At 41.4% G+C, this 26258-nt stretch overlaps 1 protein-coding gene across 1 annotated transcript in view; it reads right to left on the bottom strand.

The window, feature by feature from the left end:
• The window catches only part of snx29 (sorting nexin 29), a 751140-nt gene that overhangs the window by 56815 nt on the left and 668067 nt on the right, over positions 1 to 26258 (bottom strand). The window contains exon 20 of the mRNA XM_070856731.1: positions 8767 to 8906. Coding sequence (XP_070712832.1) covers positions 8767 to 8906 — 140 coding nt within the window. The remainder of the gene's footprint in view (positions 1 to 8766; positions 8907 to 26258) is intronic.

Here is a 26258-nt window from a genome sequence, read left to right as displayed (position 1 = left end):
TGCACAAGTACCCCCAGGTCACTCTGTACTGCAACACTTTGCAATTTTTCTCCATTTAAATTATAATTTGCTTTTCTATTATTTCTAACATGTTGTGGATTGCTACCTGTTCAGAAGGGGTTTGGGGGGTATATGAATAGCACTACTTGATTTTATTTTCAGGGGAGATAGATGAAAGAAGGTAATGTCTCGTGAAGTCTGGGTTCAAGAGGTGGTGATATCGGGGTGGGATGGGGGGAAATCCACAATAAACTCCAGATGGCTTAGGAGAAAGCCTTTTGTTCACTCTGTACTTACTCCCATTCTTCTTAAGGAATTTTAAATGTATCCTAAATTGGCTGTTTTACAGAAAGAACTGAAGATAGTTAAACTTTGCAACTTTGTTAAACGACCAGAATTCATTCTTCTGTATAACTCAAATTAGGATCATAAAATCCTCTCTTGGAAACAACACTGAAAATAATTAAGCATTTCTATGGTTTTACATTTCCTAATCATGTGAGAAATTAAAATTCTTTGTCACACGGAAAGAAGAAAGAAACTGCACTTATATCGGGATCAAAATTGGCTCACCCGTTTTTTTGGCGCACTCACCAGAGATGCGCCGTCTTTGTGGGCTGAAAACGGTGCCAAAAAGATGTCTCCAGATTCTGGCCTGGTGGCCTCTCCCATGGCTTGGCGCGGCGTGGTCTGTCGATTAGCGGGTGTAGCTGGGGCCCCGCGCATAAAAACAGTGCCAGCAGCTCTTCGCATGTGCAATGGAGCGTTCGCGCATGCGCAGTAGCTCCTGCCGATGATGATGATGATGCGTGCTGCAGCGTGGGAACTGATGCGTCCCGCCTCTATCCTGGGCCGAGTGGCCTGCTGCACAGGCCGGCCCGCTGCCTTCCCGGGCTAAGGCTACAACAAACAGGTTGGTGCGGGATGAGTTCTGATCGGGCGGGTGGGGGTGGGGGTGGGGAGGGGAGTTTTGATCCGGGGGGGCGGGGAGCAAAGAGTTTTGGTGTGGTGGGGGGGGGGGGGGGGCGGGGGGAGTTTTAAATGGGGGGGAGTTTTGATCTGGGATGGGGGAGTTTTGATCCGGGGGGGGTGATAACTGTGTAGCCAGTAATTTTAATGAGCTTACTCACAACTTTGCTTAACCCTGTTGATGCCAATACTTTCCTACATAAGAATTATGAGCAGGAGGTACTTCTATTTTTTATTTGGATATTTTGAAAAAATTATGTAAATATGTTTTGTCTCTTTACTTTTTTTATTTTTGTAGTTTAAGTTTCCATGAATGCTTCTGTTGTATAGTAAATTAACTTTGCGAAGTTTGTCATATGATGTCCTGTATAGCTGTTTGATCCTATTCACATTCTTTAGTCAAGTCATTAAGTTCTGTTAGCCTCCGATGTACCTATCTGTGCTGATTTCTTAACTCTCTGCAAGGGTTTTCTGTGTGGCCATATGCTGGCCTAAGTTAGTTTGGAGCAACTATTAGCTGTCCAAAGTGGCCTAAATAGCCAAAACGGGTGTAGGTGGCTGGTAACGCCCCCTTTTGAAAAAAACTAAACTAAACTAAAAAAAATCCTAACTAACTCACTTACACTGGCACAAATTAAATGTGCAAAATGGGGATTTTTAAGATACTCCAGAAAAATCAAGTTACTCCAAAAAAAAACAGAGCAACTCCTGGGCAATTTTGAGCCCATAGTCTCTTTCATATCCTCAGGACATCCAAAAACACTTGACAGAAAATGAACTGCTTCTGCAGTGAAGTCACTGTGGTTATGCAGACAAATACGATTGTTAATTTGTGCACAAGGTTCCACAATCAGCAAATGAGATATATGACCAGTTAATTTCTTTTTGATGATGTTGGCTCAGGGACAAGCACAACGAGAGAGCTCTCCTGCTCTTTTTGAATAATGTTATGGAATCTATTTCGTCCACATGAACATGCAGTTTTAATGCATCATCTGAAAGGTGGCACTTCCAACAATGCAGCACTGTCAGTACTGCACTAAAATGTCAGCTTAGATTATGTAGTCATAAACTAAGCTGGCATGGAGTGGGGCTTGAATCCATGACCTTCTGACTAAGAGGTAAGCAGAATACCAGCACTGAGCAAATCTGACACTTACCAATCCAGACAATTCTTTTTAACGGTGTAACAAGTTGCCCATTGGTTACAAATATCACAGCCTTAAGTTTTGTTTTTACTAATAAATGTTTCCTCATCACAAACAAAAAAAATGCAATTCTGTGAACTGCAGTTCCTACAATATTTAAATAACAAGAACTTGTATTTATATAGTGTCTTTAATGTAATAAAACATCCCAAGGCACTTTATGGGAGGGTTATCAAATAAAATTTGACACCAAGACACATAAGGAGATATTAAAGCAGATGTAGGAAGTTATAGCAGATGCATTCGTTATAATCTACCAAAAGTCTCTGGACTCTGGGGAGGTACCAGCGGATTGGAAAACAGCTAATGTAACGCCTCTGTTTAAAAAAGGGGGCAGACAAAAGGCAGGTAACTATAGGCCGGTTAGTTTAACATCTGTAGTGGGGAAAATGCTTGAAACTATCATTAAGGAAGAAATAGCGGGACATCTAGATAGGAATAGTGCAATCAAGCAGACGCAGCATGGATTCATGAAGGGGAAATCATGTTTAACTAATTTACTGGAATTCTTTGAGGATATAATGAGCATGGTGGATAGAGGTGTACCGATGGATGTGGTGTATTTAGATTTTCAAAAGGCATTCGATAAGGTGCCACACAAAAGGTTACTGCAGAAGATAAGGGTATGCGGAGTCAGAGGAAATGTATTAGCATGGATAGAGAATTGGCTGGCAAACAGAAAGCAGAGAGTCGGGATAAATGGGTCCTTTTCGGGTTGGAAATCGGTGGTTAGTGGTGTGCCACAGGGATCGGTGCTGGGACCACAACTGTTTACAATATACATAGATGACCTGGAAGAGGGGACAGAGTGTAGTGTAACAAAATTTGCAGATGACACAAAGATTAGTGGGAAAGCGGGTTGTGTAGAGGACACAGAAAGGCTGCAAAGAGATTTAGATAGGTTAAGCGAATGGGCTAAGGTTTGGCAGATGGAATACAATGTCGGAAAGTGTGAGGTCATCTACCTTGGGGAAAAAAAACAGTAAAAGGGAATATTATTTGAATGGGAAGAAAGCACAACATGCTGCGGTGCAGAGGGACCTGGGGGTCCTTGTGCATGAATCCCAAAAAGTTAGTTTTCAGGTGCAGCAGGTAATCAGGAAGGCGAATGGAATGTTGGCCTTCATTGCGAGAGGGATGGAGTACAAAAGCAGGGAGGTCCTTCTGCAACTGTATAGGGTATTGGTGAGGCCGCACCTGGAGTACTGCATGCAGTTTTGGTCACCTTACTTAAGGAAGGATATACTAGCTTTGGAGGGGGTACAGAGACGATTCACGAGGCTGATTCCGGAGATGAGGGGGTTACCTTATGATGATAGATTGAGTAGACTGGGTCTTTACTCGTTGGAGTTCAGAAGGATGAGGGGGGATGTGAAAGAAACATTTAAAATAATGAAAGAAATAGACAAGATAGAGGCAGAGAGGTTGTTTCCACTGGTCGGGGAGACTAGAACCAGGGGGCACAACCTCAAAATAAGGGGGAGCCAATTTAAAACCGAGTTGAGAAGGAATTTCTTCTCCCAGAGGGTTGTGAATCTGTGGAATTCTCTGCCCAAGGACGCAGTTGAGGCTAGCTCATTGAATGTATTCAAGTCACAGATAGATAGATTTTTAACCAATAAGGGAATTAAGGGTTACGGGGAGCAGGCGGGTAAGTGGAGCTGAGTCCACGGCCAGATCAGCCATGATCTTGTTGAATGGCGGAGCAGGTTCGAGGGGCTGGATGGCCTACTCCTGTTCCTAATTCTTATGTTCTTATGTTTAAGGAATATCATAAAGGAGGAAAGAGAAGTAGAGGCAGAGAGATTTATGGAGGGAATTCCAGAGCTTAGGACTTTGGCAGCTGAAGGCAAAGCCACGAATGGTGGAGTGATTAAAATCAGGGATGCTTAAAAGGCCAGAACTGGAGGAGAGCAGACATCTCAGTGGGTTGTAGGGCTGGAGGAGATTACAGAGATAGGGAGGGGTGAAGCCATGGAAGGATTTGAAAATAATGTTGAGAATTTTAAAATCAAGGTGTTGCTTAACCAGAAGCCAATGTAAGTCAGCGAGCACAGGGGTGATGGGTGAATGGGACTTGGTGCGAGTTAGGATATAGGCAGCCGAGTTTTGGATAACCTTAAGTTTACGGAGAATAGAAAGAGTATATTGGAATATTCATATCTAGAGGTAACAAAGGCATGGTTGAGGGTTTCAACAGCAGATGAGTTGAGGCAGGGGCAGAGTCTTCTTCTTTCAAATGGTAGTAGCAAAGCAAGTCAAATGTCAATATCTAAGATGGATATCCAGGCCAAAGCTTCTGCTGTATCAGCGTTGATATCTTGCAGGGGGTCAGCAAATTTTCTCTGAGGGCAGTGCTCAATGATGCGCTCCAGGGTCTGATTATGAGCTCCACTGTTGCATGATGGGGATGCTTTAATCTTCCATCTATGAAGAAAGTGGCAGCATCTACCATGACCAGTTCTGAGGCGGTTGATGGTTGTCCACTGTTCTAAGGAAGGTTTGATCCTTCAGGTTGTACTGTAGGGTCCTCTATAAGGAATCCATTCCGTATGTCACAGTTCTTCCAAGCTTTTCACATCAGTCATAAAGGCTGAAGGGAGATCGCTGAAGGGCTTCGGCGACGGCACAAAATGGCCTTCTAGATTTGAGATGGGTTGGTGGTAGGTTGTACAAGTCGGCTTGGATCAGTAGGTCTTTGCTGGTGTAGTGGTTGTATTCTCTGGAGATTACAAATTTGTGGCGTAGGTGTGGTGGTGTGATGTTTGCAAGCACGGGCAGCCAAGGTGTTGGTGTCGATAAAAGCGTACTGGTGACTGGTGATAATTCCCATAGTAGAGTTCAGCTGGACATCAACGGATTTGAGATGTGGACTTGATAGCCATGCCGGAGAGCAGTACTCCGCTGTAGAGTACACCGGGACGAGTGCTGCCGTATGGAAGGTTTGAGCGTCTGCTCCCCATGTGGATCCGGCGAGTCTCCGGATCCTTCTCTTTAATTTCTTCCCAACATTCTGGAGATGCTGTCTATACAACAGGAAAGGATCAAGCGCGATTCCTAAATAGGAGTTTTTTTTTGGCATGGTATATCTCTGCGCCGCAAAACGAGAATTTCAAAGTTTGGTTTGCTTGATGGGTGTTGAGGTGGAATGTCGAGGCATCGGCAGAAGTAGGCCTCCATCCTCTGTAAATCACTGGCAGGGTCTCTTTGGTGATGGACAGATTCATGTTTTGTGAGGCCAAGGCAATGTAATCAGCGTATATGAACTTGCGGGTCACTGGTGTAACCATTGAATAACATGGGTGCCAGGACAAAATACTGGCAGTCCATTGTTTAATGTCCTATGTCTGCTCTTCCGGGTGCCAGTGTACACACGGAAGCATTGGTTGCTCAGCACGGAGTTGAGAAGATGGATCGTTGTTCTGCAGGGTAAAATAGTGGCGAGCTTGGAAAGCAGTCCATGCTTCTATACTGTGTCATATGTCGCTGACAGGTCCACGAGTGTTGCAGTGGTCTTGAGCTGGCACTGGGGCAGAGTCGGGTGATGTTACGGAGGTGGAAATAGGCGCTATTAATGATGGCGTGGATATGTGGTCGGAAGTTCATCTCGGGGTCAAATATGACACCAGGGTTGCGAACAGTCTGGTTCAGCCTCAGATAGTTGCCAGGGAGAGGGATGGAGTCATTGGCTAGGGAACGGAGTTTGTGGCTTCGGTCTTCCCAAAATAATAAGACTTATTCAGGATTCCTTCCCATCAGAAGCTTTGGTGTGCTGTTTAAAAACCTCTTTACATTAAGGATTCCTGTCTGTACTCTAGTATCGTTTATGTAATTGCACTGTGTGAATATTTGACTTATTCTGGATATGAGCCTTTACACAACTAACTTAGGGTATATGTGTGGTTTGCATTGAACAACCAAGACAATGCATTTATTAAACCAATGGGAAGGAACATTTTAAATCCAGCCTCTTCAAACAAGTGTCCTATTCATGGTTTTTAAAAAGTTTTAAAAATTAATTTGTTTAATAATGTAGTCAGCACCAGTAAGTTATGTGGCTGCATCACACAATAATTTATTTTGCAAAAACTACCAGTCTCCAACATGTAGCCTCTACTAAATTAGTGGATTGGTAATGTTACAGTATTGCCAAGTCCGTCAGTATAAGCAGAACCATCCTATACGGTAGCAAGTAGCCTCAGTATTTCAGTATTTGGTAAGAACAGAAAAGAGCAAAATGAAATATTTATTTTCGTAAGAGCTTGGTTATCTTGAATTATTTACATTGTAAAACACAGTGCTTAAACCAAGCCTTAAGGCAGATTTTTAAGGACTGCAAATCAGAGTAAAATGACTATTTATTGACCGGTCATTGTTGTAAGCGTGAAAATTTGGCATTAGGGGAATGTACGAAATGTTTTAACTTAGTTATCCAGAAAAGCGGTATGGCTGAAATCCCATTTCCAGTACTCAATAAACCTCACTGTGTTTCAAAGGTTTATGAGCACATTGGAATGTTATCTTATCTCTCTTGCTTGACCAGATGGGAGTTTTTGTCACTTTTGACCCCTTGCCCTGTTTACCTGCCCCTCTGGGTTTCCTGTGATGGGACCTCTTGTAATTAATCACTCAGATAAGTTATTTCCTTTATACACCTTTATAAACTGGACCACTACAAAGGCCAAGGTTAGCTCATTTAAATTCCGAGGTGAGGTCCAGTCCTAATCATGTAATTATAACAAAGTTCGATCACCCCAATAACCAGAAGGCTGCCAGGTCAGCACATTCTAGCAAGATGAGGTCACCCTAGGAAGGCTTGAACCTGGTCTGTCAATCCAAGGTATTACTGATAAGGTAACCAATCAGGAGTCGTGGGAGGTTGTATTGGGGAAGCAAATGGTCTTTTGAACAGTGTATAAAAGATGGCTGATTTTGCTGTTCAGTGAGCATTTCCACTCACAGGAGGTTATGTTGAGAAATTGCTCCCAGACAGTTCGTGATTGAAAGATCGTTGAACCTTGCCTTCCGTCTCCGTCTATTAACTTCGAGGGTTGCTGCACGGATTGGTACGATTGTCGACCCCTTATATCAGGGGTCCGCTCATGGAAAGAGAAGCCTTTCCACTATTCCCTTACAGTGTAAAAATCATGGATGAAATGAATGGCCCAGAAATCCCGGTCGGCTGCTTCCCACGGGCAATCGGGTAAAAGATGCGCACCTACCTGTTCCTGCTGCGCCCACGTGAGTTCCCGGTCCTGAGGCCTCCACTGAAGGCGTGTCACAGCGCATACACGTCAGGACGTGTACAGGGCTGGAGCTACAGGCACATGGCTCAAGGTAAAGTATGTTCTCATTCATAATAATGGGAACTCCGTAAATTGGAATTCCGATTATTGTGAATAAGAACCCCACCAAACACACAAAACATTAATAAAAAATAGAAAAAATACACTACATATTTAACATTAATTTAAATTAAAGTTATTTATGTATTATTTTTTTTTTTAAATTACGGTTTTTAAAAAAGTTTTTAAAATTATGCTTTAAAATAAATTTAACGTAGTAGGCAGGATTTTTAAAAATAAAATGTGTTTTTTCATTTTATTTTTTATGTTTTAAGTGTGTTTTAAAACTCTTACACCTGTAAAAGTAGGCGATGTGCCTGCTTTTATCAGGCGCAAGAGTTTTCAGGACATTTGCTGGGCAAGATATGAGTAAATACTGCAATCTTACCCGTGCAAATGTCCTCGCTCCCGAGATGCGGAGGATCTGTCAAGCTCCAGCTTGGCAGATCGGAAAAGCCGTTTTTCAGTGCATGCTCATTGTGCGCTGAAAACTGACTTTTGTGATGCCTTCCCTGGTCCGTACGCACGCCGTACGGACTCAGGAGGCCGGAATTTCTGGGCCATTACATTGGGGCAACCAACTCATTGGATTTTACAGCAGAAATAAAACCTCAGTAGAGTTCAAACCAAAACATATAACCTGACAGATTGAGTCAGTGGACATTACTTGAATGTTAAATGCTATATTCCTCAAGGGTCATTATTTACTAATGGCGATAATGAATGTTTCAGCACACTTATTTCTGCATCATGCTTTAATCAGCTCTCAGTCCCCGAATCCCACAATAAAAATGCTTCGGCATTCATTATTACCACTAGTTTAAAATCCATAAATTGAACTTGTCAATTGATTCAAATGTTATTTATTACTTTAGAAACAAATTGTACAATATATGCAGCAAATTGGCACTATTGTAGGAAAAGACACTTATGGTAAAAGCTTCAATGATTAGTTTTAAGTGGTAACATATAATAAATGAGAAGATGCAATGCATCACAGGTGAGAAATGTAGAAAAAGCTGAGTACTGAATCCAAGTTCGCATAGCTGCTGAATGATGTGAATAAATATCAAATGGGATAAAATTGCACACTTTCTGTGAATGAAATAGATACAATATAACTGGCAATGGGCAGCACAACTGAAAATAGAATAATCCATGTATCCCAAACAAATACCCAACTACTGTACACATTGTAAATGACGCCTACATATGTTCTGTTAAAACAAGAGCTGCATACTTACACACAAAATGGCAGCAGGTGCATAAGGGTCTCTTTTTTAGGATTAGATGTAAACTCTGGAAGTGTTTGTATAATTTTGTTCATTATGTTCCTCATGTATTCCTGGAGTCGTTTACGACGTTCCTCCACAAACTTTGCATCCTTAAAAACATATAAAAAAAAGACTTGCATTTATATAGTGCCTTTCACGACCACCAGACATCTCAAAGCACGTTGCAGCCAATGAAGTACTCTTGGAGAGTACTGAGGAAATGAGTGTTTGAAGACCAGGCCCTCAAATCCACCAAAAAGCTCATGGTCTACAGGGCTGTAGTAATACCTGCCCTCCTGTATGGCTCAGAGGCATGGACCATGTACAGTAGACACCTCAAGTCGCTGGAGAAATACCACCAACGATGTCTTCACAAGATCGTACAAATCCCCTGGGAGGACAGATGCACCAACGTTATGTCCTCGACCAGGCCAACATCCCCAGCATTGAAGCACTGACCACACGTGATCAGCTCCGCTGGGCAGGCCACATCGTTCGCATACCAGACACAAGGCTCCCAAAGCAAGCGCTCTACTCGGAATTCCTTCACGGCAAGTGAGCCAAGGGTGGGCAGAGGAAACATTACAAGGACACCCTCAAAGCATCCCTGATAAAGTGCAACATCCCCACTGACACCTTGGAGTCCCTGGCCAAAGTCCGCCCTAAGTGGAGGAAGTGCATCCGGGAGGATGCTGAGCACCTCGAGTCTCATCGCCGAGAGCGTGCAGAAATCAAGCGCAGGCAGCGGAAAGAGTGTGCGGCAAACCAGTCCCACCCACCCTTTCCCTCAACGACGATCTGTCCCACCTGTGACAGGGACTGTGGTTCTCGTATTGGGCTGTTCAGTCACCTAAATACTCATTCTTAGAGTGGAAGCAAGTCTTCCTCGAGGGACTGCCTATGATGATGATTATGACTTTTGGAGAGTAGTCACTGTTGTAATATGGGAAACGCGGCAGCTGATTTGCACACAGCAAGCTCCCACGAACAGCAATGTGATAATGACCAGACAATCTGTTTTTATGTTGATTGAGGGATAAATGTTGGCCAGGACAACAACAACAACTTGTGTTTATTTGGCGCCTTTAATGTAGTGAAATGTCCCAAAGTGCTTCACAGGAGTATTATGAGATTTAAAAAAGGGGATAACAGAAGTAATATTCCTTACAATGCAGACTGTATCTCAACACAGCACAGACTAGCAGTTATTACTGCACTTTGATCCTCACAGTATTAGCTGGTGTTAGCAGGAAAGGGCTCCAGCACCTCCATGACTGAAAATAGTCTTTTACAATTTCCTCCGTTTCGCATCTATTTTTCCACATACACTTCCTTGTCAAAAAAGCTCACTTAACAACAAATAATTTGATGCAAGACCGAAGTACTGAGACTTGCAAAGAAAAAAATCAGATGCTGCCTCTTATTGCAGCAAATGTAAAGGATTCAAGATTAGAAATAGAACTAACTAAACTCCACTTAAGAAATGAGATTGACTCTATAGGGCTCCAGTGTTTCCACTTATTGTTGAAAAAGTTAGCTAGCTCCTACCGACATAAAACAACACTTCGGTGTTAAATTATACTTTGGAAAAACTCACAAATATCATCCAATGGTACTTTTTATATTTATTGTTTTCATTGTGAAATACAGTCTACACCTGATAATTCAAAGTTGTGATGATTCAAACATTTAAATTAAGCAACTTTGAACTAAGAGGAGTAGATTGTGTACCAAAGTGGCCTTGCTTGCATTTTCTATGATTTAAAACATATTTTTGACAGAATACTATGGGATCGAAATTCCCTTTATAACACCGCCCGGTGCTCGGTGGCTAACAGGCGCCCACGGCTCGGGAGAAATTCGGTAGGTTCTTTGGTAGAGGCGCCAAGAGGTAACGTTGTGCCATCTAACGCCACCCACGTGGCGATGTCATCCAGCGTGCCATGCCTCCTTGACGCCGCTCCCACGACCTTGTGACCTAGTTTGGGACATTTTGACAACATGAAAAGCACTATAAAAATGCAGTCTCTCTCTTTTGTTTAAGGTTAGGAAAATTGACCACATACAATTTTAGCATCCAGCCTGTTAAGAGGAGTTACAAAAATATTAGTATGCTCATGTTAACTTGTCTACCTGTTTGTTTTTGTTCAAGTAAATAGTTAAGTCAAATGGGTTTTGTAACTAGATGATAAATGGATTTGGGCTAATGCTTATTTAGACAGAAACTGCATACTTGTGTGTGTTTCTAAGTGTCGGTATGATTGACAGCTTTATTTGTTCTTTAAAGCTAGCTTTTCTCTGTTGCTGGTTGAACTTCAAAGGGTACAAGGAAATGTCTCAGACAATTATCCAGCTCACCAGTTTTCTACTTAACCCATCAAGAAGTGAGCTGGAAGTGGATGTGTCTGGCAAAATGCCACTTTAACTTGTTGTATGCGACCCTGTCTCAGGTCCAGTTTTGGCGCAAGGATATTTTTATTATTTATGTTACTGTTTGCCTTTGCTATTGCTTACTTACTTGAGAACCATAGACGTTTACAGCACAGAAGAAAGGCATTTGGCTCAGCATGTCTGTGCTGGATCTTTAACAGTGCATTATGCTTTTCCCACGACTATGTATCTACCTCAGCTTCAAATATTTAGCCATTTTCCCTCAAAAATAGTGCAATAATCTCGGTCTTACTTACTTACTGTGGGTAAGCCTTCCACTTAAAGCAACTCTCTCTGAATAAAGAAATTTCTCCCCACTTTCCTAATGACAGTATTAAATTGATGACCCATTGTCACTAATTCTCCAACCAGAGGAAATAGTATTTTCCTATTCACCCTGTCAAAAACCTTCAAAGTTTTAAATAATCTCTATTAAATCTTTCTTGGCCTTCTCTGCTCCAACGGAAGTAGTTCCAGCATCTCAAGTCTCCTCTCATAACTATAGTTTCTCAACTCTGGTATCATCTATCTTGTACACTCTTTACAGTTTTCTTTAATGGGGCACACAAACTGTGGTCTACCCGCTACCTTCTACAAATTTATCATTATCACTTCATTCATACTCTGTGCCCCTATTTATAAAACCCAAAATAATACTGAATGTTTTTTGTGGCTTTATGTACCTGCCCTCCCATTCTCAAAGAATGATGTATTTTTACCCCAACATCCCACTGTTCATCCACCTCCTTCAGTATTTTTCCATTGAGTGCATACTCGTATTCCTCTGAACATATACTGCCTCACACTTCTCTACATTAAATTGCATCTGCTTGGTTTACCTGTCATTGTACAGTCCTCATTGTTAGCCATCTATTAGTACATAGTCTAAGCCTCAATCTGATGGAGTGTTTATTCTACCGTTTTCCAAAGTCTCGAAGATCACAAAGACTTCTGATATATCAGGCAAGCTGAACATAGTAACAAGGGATTCTGTTCGATCTTTGGGTATGCTATATTACGAGATAGTGTGCATTTAGGGAGTGGTCTTTGATGTTGAGTATGAAGTAAATATCCGAGCAAGAACCCAAGATCATAACATAAGTGTTGCACAAATGGAATGGCAGAGTAAAGTCTCCCGACAACATGCCTTAAACTAAACTTCACAAGAGCACTCCTGCGGAGACATCGTTGGTGGTATTTCTCCAGTGACTTGAGGTGTTTACTGTACATGCTCCATGTCTCTGAGCCATACAGGAGGGCAGTAATTACTACAGCCTTGTAGACCATGAGCTTGGTGGCAGTTTTGAGGGCCTGGTCTTCAAACACTCTTTTCCTCAGGCGGCCAAAGGCTGCACTGGCGCACTGGAGGCGGTGTTGGATCTCGTCGTCAATGTCTGCTCTTGTTGATAAGAGGTTCCCAAGGTATGGGAAATGGTCCACATCATCCAGGGCCGCGCTGTGGACAACGCAACAACATTAGTGTCCTCGACCAGGCCAACATCCCCAGCATTGAAGCACTGACCACACTTGATTAGCCCCGCTGGGCAAGCCACATTGTTTGATTTTCCAGACACGAGATTCCCAAAGCAAGTACTCTACTCGGAACTCCTTCACGGCAAACGAGCCAAAGGTCGGCAGAGGAAATGTGACAAGGACACCCTCAAAGCCTCCCTGATAAAGTGAAACATCCTCACTGACACCTGGGACTCCCTGGCCAAAGACCGCCCTAAGTGGAGGAAGTGCATCCGGGAGGGCGCTGAGCACCTCGAGTTTCGTCGCCGAGAGCAGGCAGCAGAAAGAGCGTGTGGCAAATCTGTCCCACCCACCCTTTCCCTCAACGACTATCTGTCCCACCTGGGACAGGGACTGTGGTTTTCGTATTGGACTGTTCAACCACCTAAGGACTCATTTTAAGAGTGGAAGCAAGTCTTCCTCGATTCCGAGCGACTGCCTATGATGATGACAAGAGCACTCTAAACTGAACCAGTGTGAATTATTTAATTTGCAACAGGCAACTTAGGTGACAAATTGGGGGGCGTTCTTTGCTGTGGAATTGAACCTATTAAGCACTGGCTTGTGACTGCCCAAAATCAGTTTACACAGCGATCTTATAGGCAACAAAGGATATTGCCCTATCATTGGCCTGAACTGGATTTGAACCCACTTTGTCAAATTGTCCCGACGGATGTCTGTCGCACCATTTTTTCTACTTGCGTTACTCAAAATATGTTACATTACAGTTAAAGCATTAGCCATTGCTAAAAAAAATGTCCAATAAAATATTCCAGTAGTTGATGTTCTCAGTGTGAAACTTTACCATACCAAGCAGAAATAACCCACACACTTTTGGAATAAATTGCACATGTCATATAGACATTATTTCAATTTGAATGCTTGAGTACACAGCAGGTTTCTATCGCATTTCAAACTTAAGTGAAGTATAAAACTACGAATGTGAAAAGGCACAAGATTCATAATTAGCATAGTTAACGCTCTGAGAATAATTTCTATACACTACACTTGATTTTATAATATTTCAGATGCTAATATTCTTTTTAATTTTCAATATATTGAAATTACTGCTTTACTGGTAGTTTGCTCTCCACCGTAGATTAACCATATTACCTCATAAGTACAAAACTGCAATTTACACTTGGAAATGGTTTAGAGGTGACATGTTAATTATCACACCAATGCCAAGATCCATCGAGAAATTGCACATCATTAAGGTATTGCAGGCTTGTGGACATGCCATCAAAAGACAGTTAAATTAAGCTAACGAAGATGAGCTGTCCTGAAACAAATTAGAAGGTTAAAATTCTTATTATTACCAAGGAAGACAAGACCATTTGAGAGCTGGCCAGCTATCTGTAAGATCGGCTTTTAGGACATCATATACAAAATCTACAATGTTAGCCATGATCCCATATTCATGATTAATTTACAAATTGTTTTTTTATAACAGTATATTGTGAAAATCTGTTCAAGGATACAATGTGCTCTTAGAGCAAAGTTGATGTATTTGAACATGCTCCAAATGATTCCAATTACTATGACAAAAAACTGATAATTAGGTATAAATGTCTCTGCTCATGATGCTCTCAGAATGATGATACAGTACTTATTCCCATTCAACAAACAATGCAATGGGATTCTCATACACAATTAAGAACACGATACATTTGTACTGAATATTGGAAAATTATAGAACTTGACTGATGTTTCAGGGTCAACACTAAATAGACTGAAATTCAAAAAAAATATGTAGTTAATTTATCAGCTCTGCTTGACGGGCCATATCGTCTGCATGCCTGACACGAGACTCCCAAAACAAGCGCTCTACTCGGAGTTCCGTCACAGCAAGTGAGCCCCCCTTGAAAAAATGTAACATCCCTACCGACACCTGGGAATCGCCGGCCCAAGACCGCTCAAAATGGAGGTAAAGCATCCGGGAAGGTGCTGAACATCTCGAGTCTCTTCTCTGAGAGCAAGCTGAAGCCAAGCATCAGCAACAGAAGGAGCGCATGGCAACCCAGGCCCCCTACACACCCGTTCCTCCAACCACCATCTGCCCCACCTGTGATAGAGACTGTAGGTCCCGCATTGGACTCCTCAGTCACCTGAGAACTCATTTTTAGTGTGGAAGCAAGTCATCCTCGACTCCGAGGGGCTGCCTATGATGATTCTGATGAGCTTTAGGCAAAGTGACATTTGGGAAAAAGGTCCTTTATTCGGGACATTTTGCCTGCTTAGTACTGACTAAGTGTGACAACAGGTATATGATTTGGAGGTGATGTTGCTTATTCTAACGCTTCATATTCTATTTTTGCTTCCTTATAGTGTAGCACTGGAAGGTGACTGCAACACTAGCACCTCAGCCAAGTGTTGCCCTCTTAGGTTTGTTTCACCCTTTCTAAACATAAAGCACATCAATGGAGGGAACACTGCCCCTTCTCTTGCAAGCTGGGAGCAAGTTATCTGTCCTCTTGGTCATGCCCAAACTTAAAAAATGAGCCAAAAGCAATGTACCTTTAAATTGTTTAAAACATTTTTCTAAATGAATACCTAATTATGGTTGTAAATATTTATTTCCATATTAAATGTCAGTCCAAAAAATAATTGTAGAATTGTATAACTCAAATGTGATTCCCTCAACAAATAATTCTAAGATAATGATCAGATAAAATAGTTTGCAGAGCTGTTGCCATGATTTACTTCCTGGGCATGTACCCAAATTTCTAACTGTTTCAACTAAGAGAGTTTCCCAATTACAGTTAAAGAATTTTAAAGCATTTTGTCAATTTTAAAAGCACACTGCCTTTGCAGTTATGCTTTTAACTGGCTGTGCATATATTAACATATAAAACATCATGTAATAATATTTAAGCCAAATATTTAAAGGCCAAATCAGTGAAGAGAATTTATATGGGACATCCAAAGTAAACTTGAATTAATTCGACATTTTAAGTAGCCCCAAGCCTGCCTGTAGAAGAAAACATCTATACATAGTTATAAGGTCTACTTGAACCAAGGTTCATTTATGCTGCGTTCCAGTACTATAATCCAGCCTACAAAGGTAGATTGATTGGAACTGTCCAATTTATAGCACTAGACAAATTTGTGACTACATCTCAAACAATTTATTTTGCAAGAGTCTGACTCTTTGGAGCAGGTTACAAAACAACAATAGTTAAGATGCAACTCTTCTGAATAAAGATGGTTTACTTGTATTAAGTATTGCATGTTTTGGTGATATCGTAAAAAAATTGCAGCATTAGGAAGATACAAAGGCAACAAGAAGAAAACTAACACTTCATGTGAACCTAGATGAGGTAATTGTAAAATGTGGGGTTGATTTTATTGGTAACACACATCGATAGGGATTGGCTCCAGTCACTCCACATTTAGAATTACTCGCACCACCATACAATGATGAGCAGTATTATTCTCATTTTCCAACAATTGTTCCAATCCTAAAAGAAAATACTGAGAAATAATTGTTTCAGCTGCTTTAATCGTGCATTAAAAGTTATAATGGGAAGTGACCTTTAATATATATATTTTCCAATGATATATCTTATCAAGGTGAATGCTATCAATGCAAACAAAACTTTTCCACTCTTGAACCTAGTGATAACATCAAACACTCTGAGGTCAAGTACAACTCAAGCTCACATATTAAGAATACTCACAAGGTGCGCGGGCCCTTTAACTGGCTGTGCGGCCCATTCAATCTTTTAGCGCATGCACGGTTATTTACATTGAAAAGCCTGTGAGCGGCCTGCGTGGGACCTCTAGGCCACTGCGCAACCGTGCAGCTTAGCGGGAACGTTGGTAGGGATGTGAGTTTTAAGGATGGTCTTAAAGGAGGAGAGGGAGGCAGAGAGGACGACTGATTTAGGGAGGGAGTTCCAGAGTGTGGGATCGAGAGGGCATGGCCACCAATGTTGGGGTGAAGGGAATGAGGGACAGAAGTGGCCAGAATCGGATGAATGGGGAATTTTAGGGACATTGTTGGCTGAAGGAGGTGACAGAGATAGGGACGGATAAAGCCATGAAAGAATTTCAACATGAGGATGCTTTGGGGAAATTGGGAGCTAATGTAGCTCAGCAAAGACAGGAGTGATTGCTGAGCAAGTCTTGGTGAAGGAAAGGATACCGACAGCAGATTTTTCAATGAGCTTAAGTATACAGAAAGTGGAGGATGGGAGACTGACTAGGAGAGCATTGGAATAGTCGAGTCTGGAGCTGACAAATCACCAATAAGCTGGCGATCAACCCTAGTTCAATGTAAAAGAGAGTGCCAGGAGCAGCACCAGACATATCTTGGAATGAGGCACCAACCTTGTGATGCTACAACACAGGGCTATCTACATATGAAGAACCAAATGCAGCAGGCTAGAGACAGAACTAAGAGTCCCATAACCAACAGGGCCTTAGTGAGGCCTCACCTGGAATATTGTGTTCAGTTTTGGTCCCCTAATCTGAAGAAGGACGTTCTTGCTATTGAGGGAGTGCAGCGAAGGTTCACCAGACTGATTCCCGGGATGGCAGGACTGACATATGAGGAGAGACTGGATCGACTAGCCCTGTATACACTGGAGTTTAGAAGAATGAGAGGGGATCTCATAGAAACATATAAAATTCTGATGGGTCTGGAGAGGTTAGATGCAGAAAGAATGTTCCTGATGTTGGGGAAGTCCAGAACCAGGAGTCACATTCTAAGGATAAGGGGTAGGCCATTTAGGACCGAGATGAGGAGAAACTTCTTCATTCAGAGAATTGTTAACCTGTGGAATTCTCTACCGCAGAGAGTTGTTGATGCCAGTTTGTTAGATGTATTCAAGAGGGAGTTAGATATGGCCCTTACGGCTAAAGAGATCAGGGGGTATGGAAAGCAGGAAAGGGGTACTGAGGTGAATGATCAGCCATGATCTTACTGAATGGTGGTGCAGGCTCGAAGGGCCGAATGGCCTACTCCTGCACCTATTTTCTATGTTTCTATCAGAGAAAAGCTCTGCAGTCATACCACATCAAGTCAAGAATGGCAGTGGACAATCAGGCAACTAACAGGAGGAGGAGGCTCCATGAATCACCCCATCCTCAACTATGGTGCTGGCCAGCATGAGAATACAATAGGCTTTACAAGTGGACAACCCCATCCAGTCTCCTCCAAAGGTCCCCAGAATCACAGGTGCCATTATCCTGCCAATTTACTTCACTTCACATGACATTCAGAAGCGACTGAGTGCACTGGACACAGCAAGTGCTATGGGCCCTGACAATATTCCACCTGTAGTGTTGAAGAGCTATGCACTGGAATTTTCTGCCCATTCCTCAACAATCTATCTCAGTGCAGTTGTAACACTGCCATCTACCCAACAAAGTAGAACATTGTCCAGGTATGTGCTATCCCCAAAAAGCAGAATAAATTGAACCAGCCATTAATACTCCCTCAGCCTTCTCCCAATCATCAGCAAAGTTGCCAATAATGTCAATACCCTACTCTTTGCAGGTTCTGCCAGATTCACTTCGCCCAGACCTGGTCATTCCCTTGATCCAAGCACAGGCACAAGAGTTTAATGCCAGAGGAGCGGTGACAGTAACTGCGCTCGACATGAAGGCAGCATTCAGCTGAGTATAGCACCAAGAAGCCCTGGCAAAACTGAGGTCAATAGTGGCCACGGTGAAGATTGTCCAGCTGCTGGCAGAAAAGAAGTTGGTCAGGGTTATTGACGGCCAATCATTTCTGTTCTAGGTAATTGCTGCAAGACTTCCTCAGGGCAGTCTCCCGAACCCAACCACCTTCAACTGCTTCTTCAAATTCCTTCTTTCCAACATAAGGTCAAGAGGGGGGATGTTCACTGATGATTCTACACTCTTCAGCTCCATTCACATAATGATTGGATAATGAAGCAGCACAAGTTATCCTACGTTAGGAGCTAAACAGTATCCAGGCTTGCGCGGACAAATGTCAAGTAACATTCATAAGAACACAAGAAGATAAGAATTAGGAACAGGAGTAGGCCATCTAGCCCCTCGAGCCTGCTCCGCCATTCAACAAGATCATGGCTGATCTGGCCGTGGACTCAGCTCCACTTACCCGCCCGCTCCCCATAACCCTTAATTCCCTTATTGGTTAAAAATCTATCTATCTGTGATTTGAATACATTCAATGAGCTAGCCTCAACTGCTTCCTTGGACAGAGAATTCCACAGATTCACAACCCTCTGGGAGAAGAAATTCCTTCTCAACTCGGTTTTAAATTGACTCCCCCGTATTTTGAGGCTGTGCCCCCTAGTTCTAGTCTTCCCGACCAGTGGAAACAACCTCTCTGCTTCTATCTTGTCTATCCCTTTCATTATTTTAAATGTTTCTATAAGATCACCCCTCATCCTCTGAACTCCAACGAGTAAAGACCCAGTCTATTCAATCTATCATCATAAGGTAACCCCCTCATCTCTGGAATCAGCCTAGTGAATCGTCTCTGTACCCCCTCCAAAGCTAGTATATCCTTCCTTAAGTAAGGTGACCAAAACTGCATGCAGTACTCCAGGTGCGGCCTCACCAATACCCTATAAGTGTCAGGGAATGACCATGTCCAACAAGAAAAGACCCAACCACCTCCCCCAATCTTCAATGGCACTGCCATCATCGAGTCCCCTTCCATCATCATTTTGGGTTTCCCTTGTGACCAAAAGCTTAACTAACCCAACATATCAACAACGTGGTGACAAGAGCAGGGAAGAAGCTCGATCATCCACAACAGGTGGCTCACCTCCTGACTCTTAAAGCCTCTGCATCATCTACAAGGATCAAGCGAGTAAGCTGCAACTATCAAGAAGCTAAACACCAGCTTCTGGCACTGCAAGTCAGTATTCATCCCCTCCACTGCTGGTGCACTGTGGCTGCAGTATGTACTATCTATCAAAAGCATCACAGCATTTACTTGGACAGCACTTCCCTCCTGTGCAACCTTTACCATCAAGAAATTTTAGTTAAAATAAAAATCACCAGCAGATGATGCTTACTAAAATTATTTTAAAACACTAATAAGATCTTCAAATGGTTTTTATGACACAGTTATTACGACCAGAACTTTTGTTGATTTAAAACTCAAAATTTATTCTCTGGGGGAATGGAACATTCAATAGCTTTATAGATGTCCTATGTGAAATGAATTGGTGAATTCTGCAGGAGAAATGCCCTAAGAATTGCCTTAAATGTGCTCCCAAAATGGAGTCAATAATTAGACTGAATGCTCGGAAAGGGCTAATACTAATTAAACTATGGAGCCTCATACAAACAAAACATTCCTTAACAGGAATTGAAGAAAATCTATCAAGATCACACGCCCAGAGGCAGCTCGTTAAGAGGGACTTATCTGGACCTGTTTGTTTGCAAAACTCAAATGAGCCAGGGAGTAATCGAGCAATCTGGCATGTCTAGGTGCCCGTACTTCATTGATTTGGAAGTTGGCAGGGGTACCAACAGGGCAGTGTGAGGGAATCCTCACTCCTTAGTTTCGTTCTAGTTCTCTTCGTAGTAGAGAATGTAGTTCTTTGTAGAAGACTGTCTGTAAAATCAGAAAGTGTGTCTCTGACAGAGATGAGAAGGTCACACAAAGATTGTATAACTATATCAGGGATAGAAGGAAATCCATCATGATCAAAAGCCCAGAGGCAGCTCTATAAGAGGGACTTATCTGGACCTGTGCACGATCCATTTTAGACACCGTTATTTTTTCAGCAAAACCTGGCCCATAAACATTGGCCCTGAATTTGCGGTCGGTGGCTTCCTGCAGGAAATGCCTCCAATCCGCAAATAAAATGCCCGCGTACCTCGTGATCCGGGAGGTTCAGAGATTCGCGGTCTTGGGCCTCTCGCGGTATCCCAGGGCCGCATGCGGTTCGCAAGCGCCCCTGAGATCACGTGGGCCAGACCAGCCAATAAAAGGGAATCCCCATTCATGCTTCATGCCGTATGTACGGAATCCCCATAAGCACGAATGGGAATACCCCCAAAAATACATCTACTCATCCAAAAAAAATTACATATTTAAAATTAATTAAAATGCTATTTAATTAAATATTTAAAACAAAAATGTAATTATTTGAAAAAGAAATTGAAATATTTTAAAGGGGCTAAAAATAACTGTACTTTATTGTACCTTATTGTACAGGTTTTTTAATGTTTAAATGATTGAAATAAATGTATTTTTATGTTTTTTTAAACTCTTACGCCGGGCAGAAACTCTCCATCCATGGATGACCTTTTCCCGGGGATGCGTTGGATCTGTCAAGAAGATTCTTGACAGATCGCAAATTCCAGGTTTTTGTGCATGCGCTTCGCTCGTGAAAACCCGGAACTTGCGCAGCCCTTTCGGGCATGTACACACCTCATACCCGTCTGTAGTGGCCACAAATTATGGGCCATTATTGAATAGACTTACTCTCTAACATTGTTAATTTATCAGGTATGCAAGGAGTCGAATTCTAAATTAATCTCACCAATTTATATCAATCTTAACACTGACAGCTGCAAATTAATAATCAGCAAGCAGTTACAGCTAAATCATGGTGACATAATTGAATTGCCTTTGTAACCTATTACTTATTTCATCAATTAACCCCATCTACTAATTTTTTGCATACTCAGGGATGGAATTTCCTGTGGGGGAAAACGGGAAGTTATACCTGAAATTACGCACATTTGTGCATCCATTTTGCCGATGTCAATTTACATCCAAATTTCCTGGCAATCTTATTAGTATACACCAGAGCATGAGGATGAACGAAAATCAGTGTAAGCAATTGGGGCCCAAGGAAAATGGCAAATTCACACCATATCTTCTTTAATAGTTTCAAGCCATCTAACCATCACTCATGCACATATGGCATAGCCTGTTTAAGAACATGAAATTGTGGAAGCTTATCAATTTTTTAAATGTGGCTTATACTGATGCCACAAAAATGCATTCATAGCAGTTTTCAGTGAGGATAATAAAATAAATTCATTGCAATAATACACCAGAAAAATGACTGTTTCCTGCTGCAGCTAAAATTCTACGCTTATTTTTACACCGGTTTTGAAGCAGTGCAATTGCAGAAAATTCACGCGTATCGATCTTTAGCCTGGGGGCAGAGCCATTATAAAGAGCCGAGATGCCTTCAACCACAGGGACTTGCGTCGAAGGTTCCTCAATCTTTTACGCCAGATATTTGCTTGACGCTCCATTTACACGCCTCTCTAGGCGCAAATACACAGGACATTCCACCCCTCAATGTTTAAGTGCTGCAAGCTATGATTCTAAGGTTAATAAACAAATGTCTTGCTTTGCTGTCTGACTTCTTTGATAATTGACAAGAAAGGATTAATTCATTCGCTCATTAGTTTATGTGAATCCTGATGGGAGGTTGGTAGTGTAAATGCCAATGTAACCAGAACTGCTTCATACAAGATAGATAAGTTAGCCAAATTTGGGCATCATGACCTCCTAGGCATAGACTTGGTAATAAACCCTAGTCAGTTCCTTGATAAAAAGTTATGGTGAATGGGGTTAAGGATTATCAGATGCCCTTCATGAATATTCTTGATAAAGTATCCTTCCCATTATTCTTACGATTCTCAGACCAGGAGGCACAGAACTAAAATTGGGATTAAATTAACAATCTCAGTCAGAAATGGCTAATACAGGAAATTGAACATTTCATCCTGGTGCATTTGGTATGGTTGCTGATGTTGGCATCAATGCACATTATTGAAGCAGAATAACAGGAATTTCACTCTACATCTGCTGAGTTATGTCTATCATGCATCAAAAGATCCCAGGTTAATGAGCATCCAAAATGCAAACTTACTTGACTGCCCAGTGTCACATCTCTTGTGCAAAAATATGTTACGAAATCTAAAGCACTAACAGAATATTAACTTACATGTGTGGGAAATACAGAGTAAGTATTTTGTGTCACATTCATGCATAAATGAAAGATGCAGAAGACTAGGCAAATATCCATTGTTTTTAGAAATGATTTTTCGCTACTATTACTGCATTTGCGACCAAATCGTTTGTAGGGCACATCCCATGTCCCTTGTGCTTGCTATGCATCTTATAGCAATCTATATTTTGATACCTGAATGACTTTTCCTTTACATTCAGATTCTCCCTGAGGAAAGTCAACCACACAAAGAAATCTTTTAAGCTGTTGTATTTGGATCAATCTGTATTACTATGTTATATATTCTGTGGAGAATATGAAGCAATAAACTCCTGCGGAAAATGGAAGAATTACAATGCAGTAATGGGCCAATAACCATGATTATCCTGCAGGGTGACCGTTATCACACTGATTAAATTCTGTGCCATACCTCGAGGAGTGTGACTGCTTTCTACCGCTTCTGGCAAGTTTCTCATATCAAAACAACTGCTGGAGAATCTCTAACTAAATTTGAGCACGAAATATTCCCAACAGTATGTATTATATAAAATATAATTATATAACATACCCAAGAGAGATGGAAGTCAGTAATGCAATCTCTGGCCAGTGGAAAAGATAAATCACTAATGATAGATTGGGGTATAAATTATTATATGCAATGCCCCTTTCATTGAATTACAACCTTAGAAACCTTCATGTTCAAAATATTTCCTCATTTCAGCTCTCTAATCTCTCTGAAGTCCCAGTATAAATTTTCTGGTGGTATGCCGCTCATGAAACTTGTCTATCTGATGAGTCCATTTGGTGACTGCAGATATTTTGCCTTGTGACTGAATTGCATTTCGTTCTTCTCTGCAGCTACTAACAAGACAATTTCTTGGAATCCAATAAACCTTAAGAGACCCACTATCTGAATGTGCTGCTTTTTCAGATTAACCTATCCTATCACACACACACCAAGGCAGTTTAAAAAAAAAACACAAATCAACTCTATTTCATTCATTTTGTTGCTGATATACATCTTTGACATCTTATCGGTTTTTAATGTCACACTTGTTAATAGTAATTTTACTTCATCGAAATCTAATTTGACTTTATCTCTGCCCAATTGCAAGTCAGAAAGGGACTTGGAGCTTTGTCATGGCCATTCATCCATGATATAAGTCAGTAATTTTGCCATGTTCTTAAAAGTGCTGCATTAACGAAGTGGCTTGCAGCAGCAAAGAATGATTTCTCTTTACCTGCCCTTTATCAAGACTTTAATTGAGATATAAGATTAACATTATCCTCCATTCACTACTGGTACTGCAAGAGCACTATAGAGCAGGAGAAATCTATCAGTGCACATTGAGAGTATTATCAATATCACACAATATTGAGCTTCTTTATTTAGAAATCCCCTTCTTTTCGGTACCTTTCCTGACAAATCTGAGCCTTTGGTAAAGTGAATGATGGCAGTGCTGGGAAGCAGGGCATTTTGTCTCTCTGGCTAAGTAGTTTGGAGGTTAAAGTTCAGAATGCAAATGGGCTCACTCAGGAACTTCAAACACTAAGCTCAGCATTGTAGCTGTGTCAGATTTTTAAAATCAGATTGACAATGTTATGTTAGTGCCGACTATTGCTGAAGGAGGAGAAATGTGACTATCCTCTCACTAATCCACTCTTCCCTTCCGTCAGTAAATCGGTAGTAGTATTAATAAAGACTGTTGGGAAAATGGATTTGACGCACAGTTTCTGTTAGATGAACTGCTCATTACTTTCACCAAAATAATTTATGGCAACAAATCATAATCTCTAAAATCTTTGGGGAGAAAATCAGTCCCTGTCGTGCCCGACTCCTGGGCAATAAATGGAATTGGAGGAGTTGGGTGTAATCTTCCATGTCTAATTCCCCACCAAGTGCATCGACTACCAATTTGATAGCCAGTGGCTTACAAGTGACCCGTCTACAACATGCACCGGGCATATGCAAATCAGGGAGACAGATTTCCTTCCCTAAGGGACATAAGTGAACCAGTTACGTTTTTAATGACAATCCAGAAGCTTTCATGGTGATGGCCCACAAATTATCAAATTTATTCAATTCAATTTCACAACTGGCCATGGTGGGATTTGAATTTCTGATGTCTTGGTTTTCGAATTCAGCACCATAGCCATTTAGATTACTGCACCCTCTGTGAAATAACAAATGTGAGGTGTTTTAATGTTTTACACAATGGGCATTCTTGAAATAAAGATGTTTTAAACTACTAAACTACTTTTTTTTTTTTAAAAAGCTTTTCCCTTTAATGTCCTACTTGTATAGATTTCTAAACATGCAATTCAGCTCCTACAGGGCTGGAGCAATCGATGCAGCATATTGATGTTGATGACCATCAGTAGCAAACATTCCTTCAACTTGCTCTCACCACAGGATTAAAACACAAGCCTGAAATTGCGATCGGAGGCTTCCCGCGATCGGATGACTCCAACCTGCAAAAAGTCTATGAACCTACCTGATAGTCCCGGTAGTTCGGACACTTGCCCTCCTAGGCCTCTATGCGTAAGCCTATGTAGAGGTTCACGTAGCCCAGGGGCGCATGTGCTTTGCAAGCACCCCTGGGATCACGTGGGCCGGTCCAACCATATCCGTATGTACAGAATCCCCATAAGTATGAATGGGAATACCCCCAAAATAAAAATTTTTTAAATCACTTTTAGGGTGGTTGTAACAATGAAGCAGATATATAGAAAGCAGAGCTGTGGGAGTTAATTAAGACAATGCTACATGCTCTTAAATAGTTTCACAAGTTGATTATCAAAGGTGTCACAATGTGCTAACAATTTATCCAATGTGTTAGCGTCCATCTGTATTATTTATCACAGGAATAATTTCTTACCTGTGTTATAGGAGAAAACGACAGGCTACACTTTAATGTTTCGTTCAGCCAACAGTGATTCATTATTTTATCCCTTTTTACCTCGCTTAATATCTACACAAATGATTTTCCACCAATTTTATTTTGGCATTATAAAATGTGTTATTGCAAACGAGATTGTCACCAATGAAATGTTGCTCGCTTTTTCCATCAACTATAGTGGAGAATGCACAACACTGTCACTCCATCAGCATCATGGTAATATCACAGCGTGTCATGTGTGTGACATCACCATGATGAAATTGAAATTGACCTCAATCTCTTTCCTTCGCCCTTCGAAATGGCAGAAATCCCCTTTAAACTGTAGTAATAGTGGCTGGTAGCAAAATATTGCATTAAAACACCCCTGAAAAGAACATTCATTTTGTTGTATTTGGATCACTTGTTAATTCTGTTTAATCGAGAATTCTTTAATGAGTACAAAAAAACAAACATATTTTACCAAAATAGAATTCAAAATTTGTACAAATAATAGTTTTATAACAAGCAATTATCTTCCTATTTCTGTTGACAAAGCTACTCACATTTCCACATAGATTTGCTGCACCCTTGAGTTTAACACATGAGTTTTATCTAATAATGGGAAAGTTACAGTGAAAACACCAGTACACGAACTAATACTTCAATGATATTTCAAATATCGGAAAATCAGCAATGTTAAAATTTTTTATTGTAA

This window comes from Pristiophorus japonicus, chromosome 15 (genome assembly GCF_044704955.1).
Source record: "Pristiophorus japonicus isolate sPriJap1 chromosome 15, sPriJap1.hap1, whole genome shotgun sequence".
NCBI lineage: Eukaryota > Metazoa > Chordata > Chondrichthyes > Pristiophoridae > Pristiophorus > Pristiophorus japonicus.
Note: the sequence above shows the minus strand (reverse complement) of the source record. Positions and strands in the feature narration are given on the sequence as shown.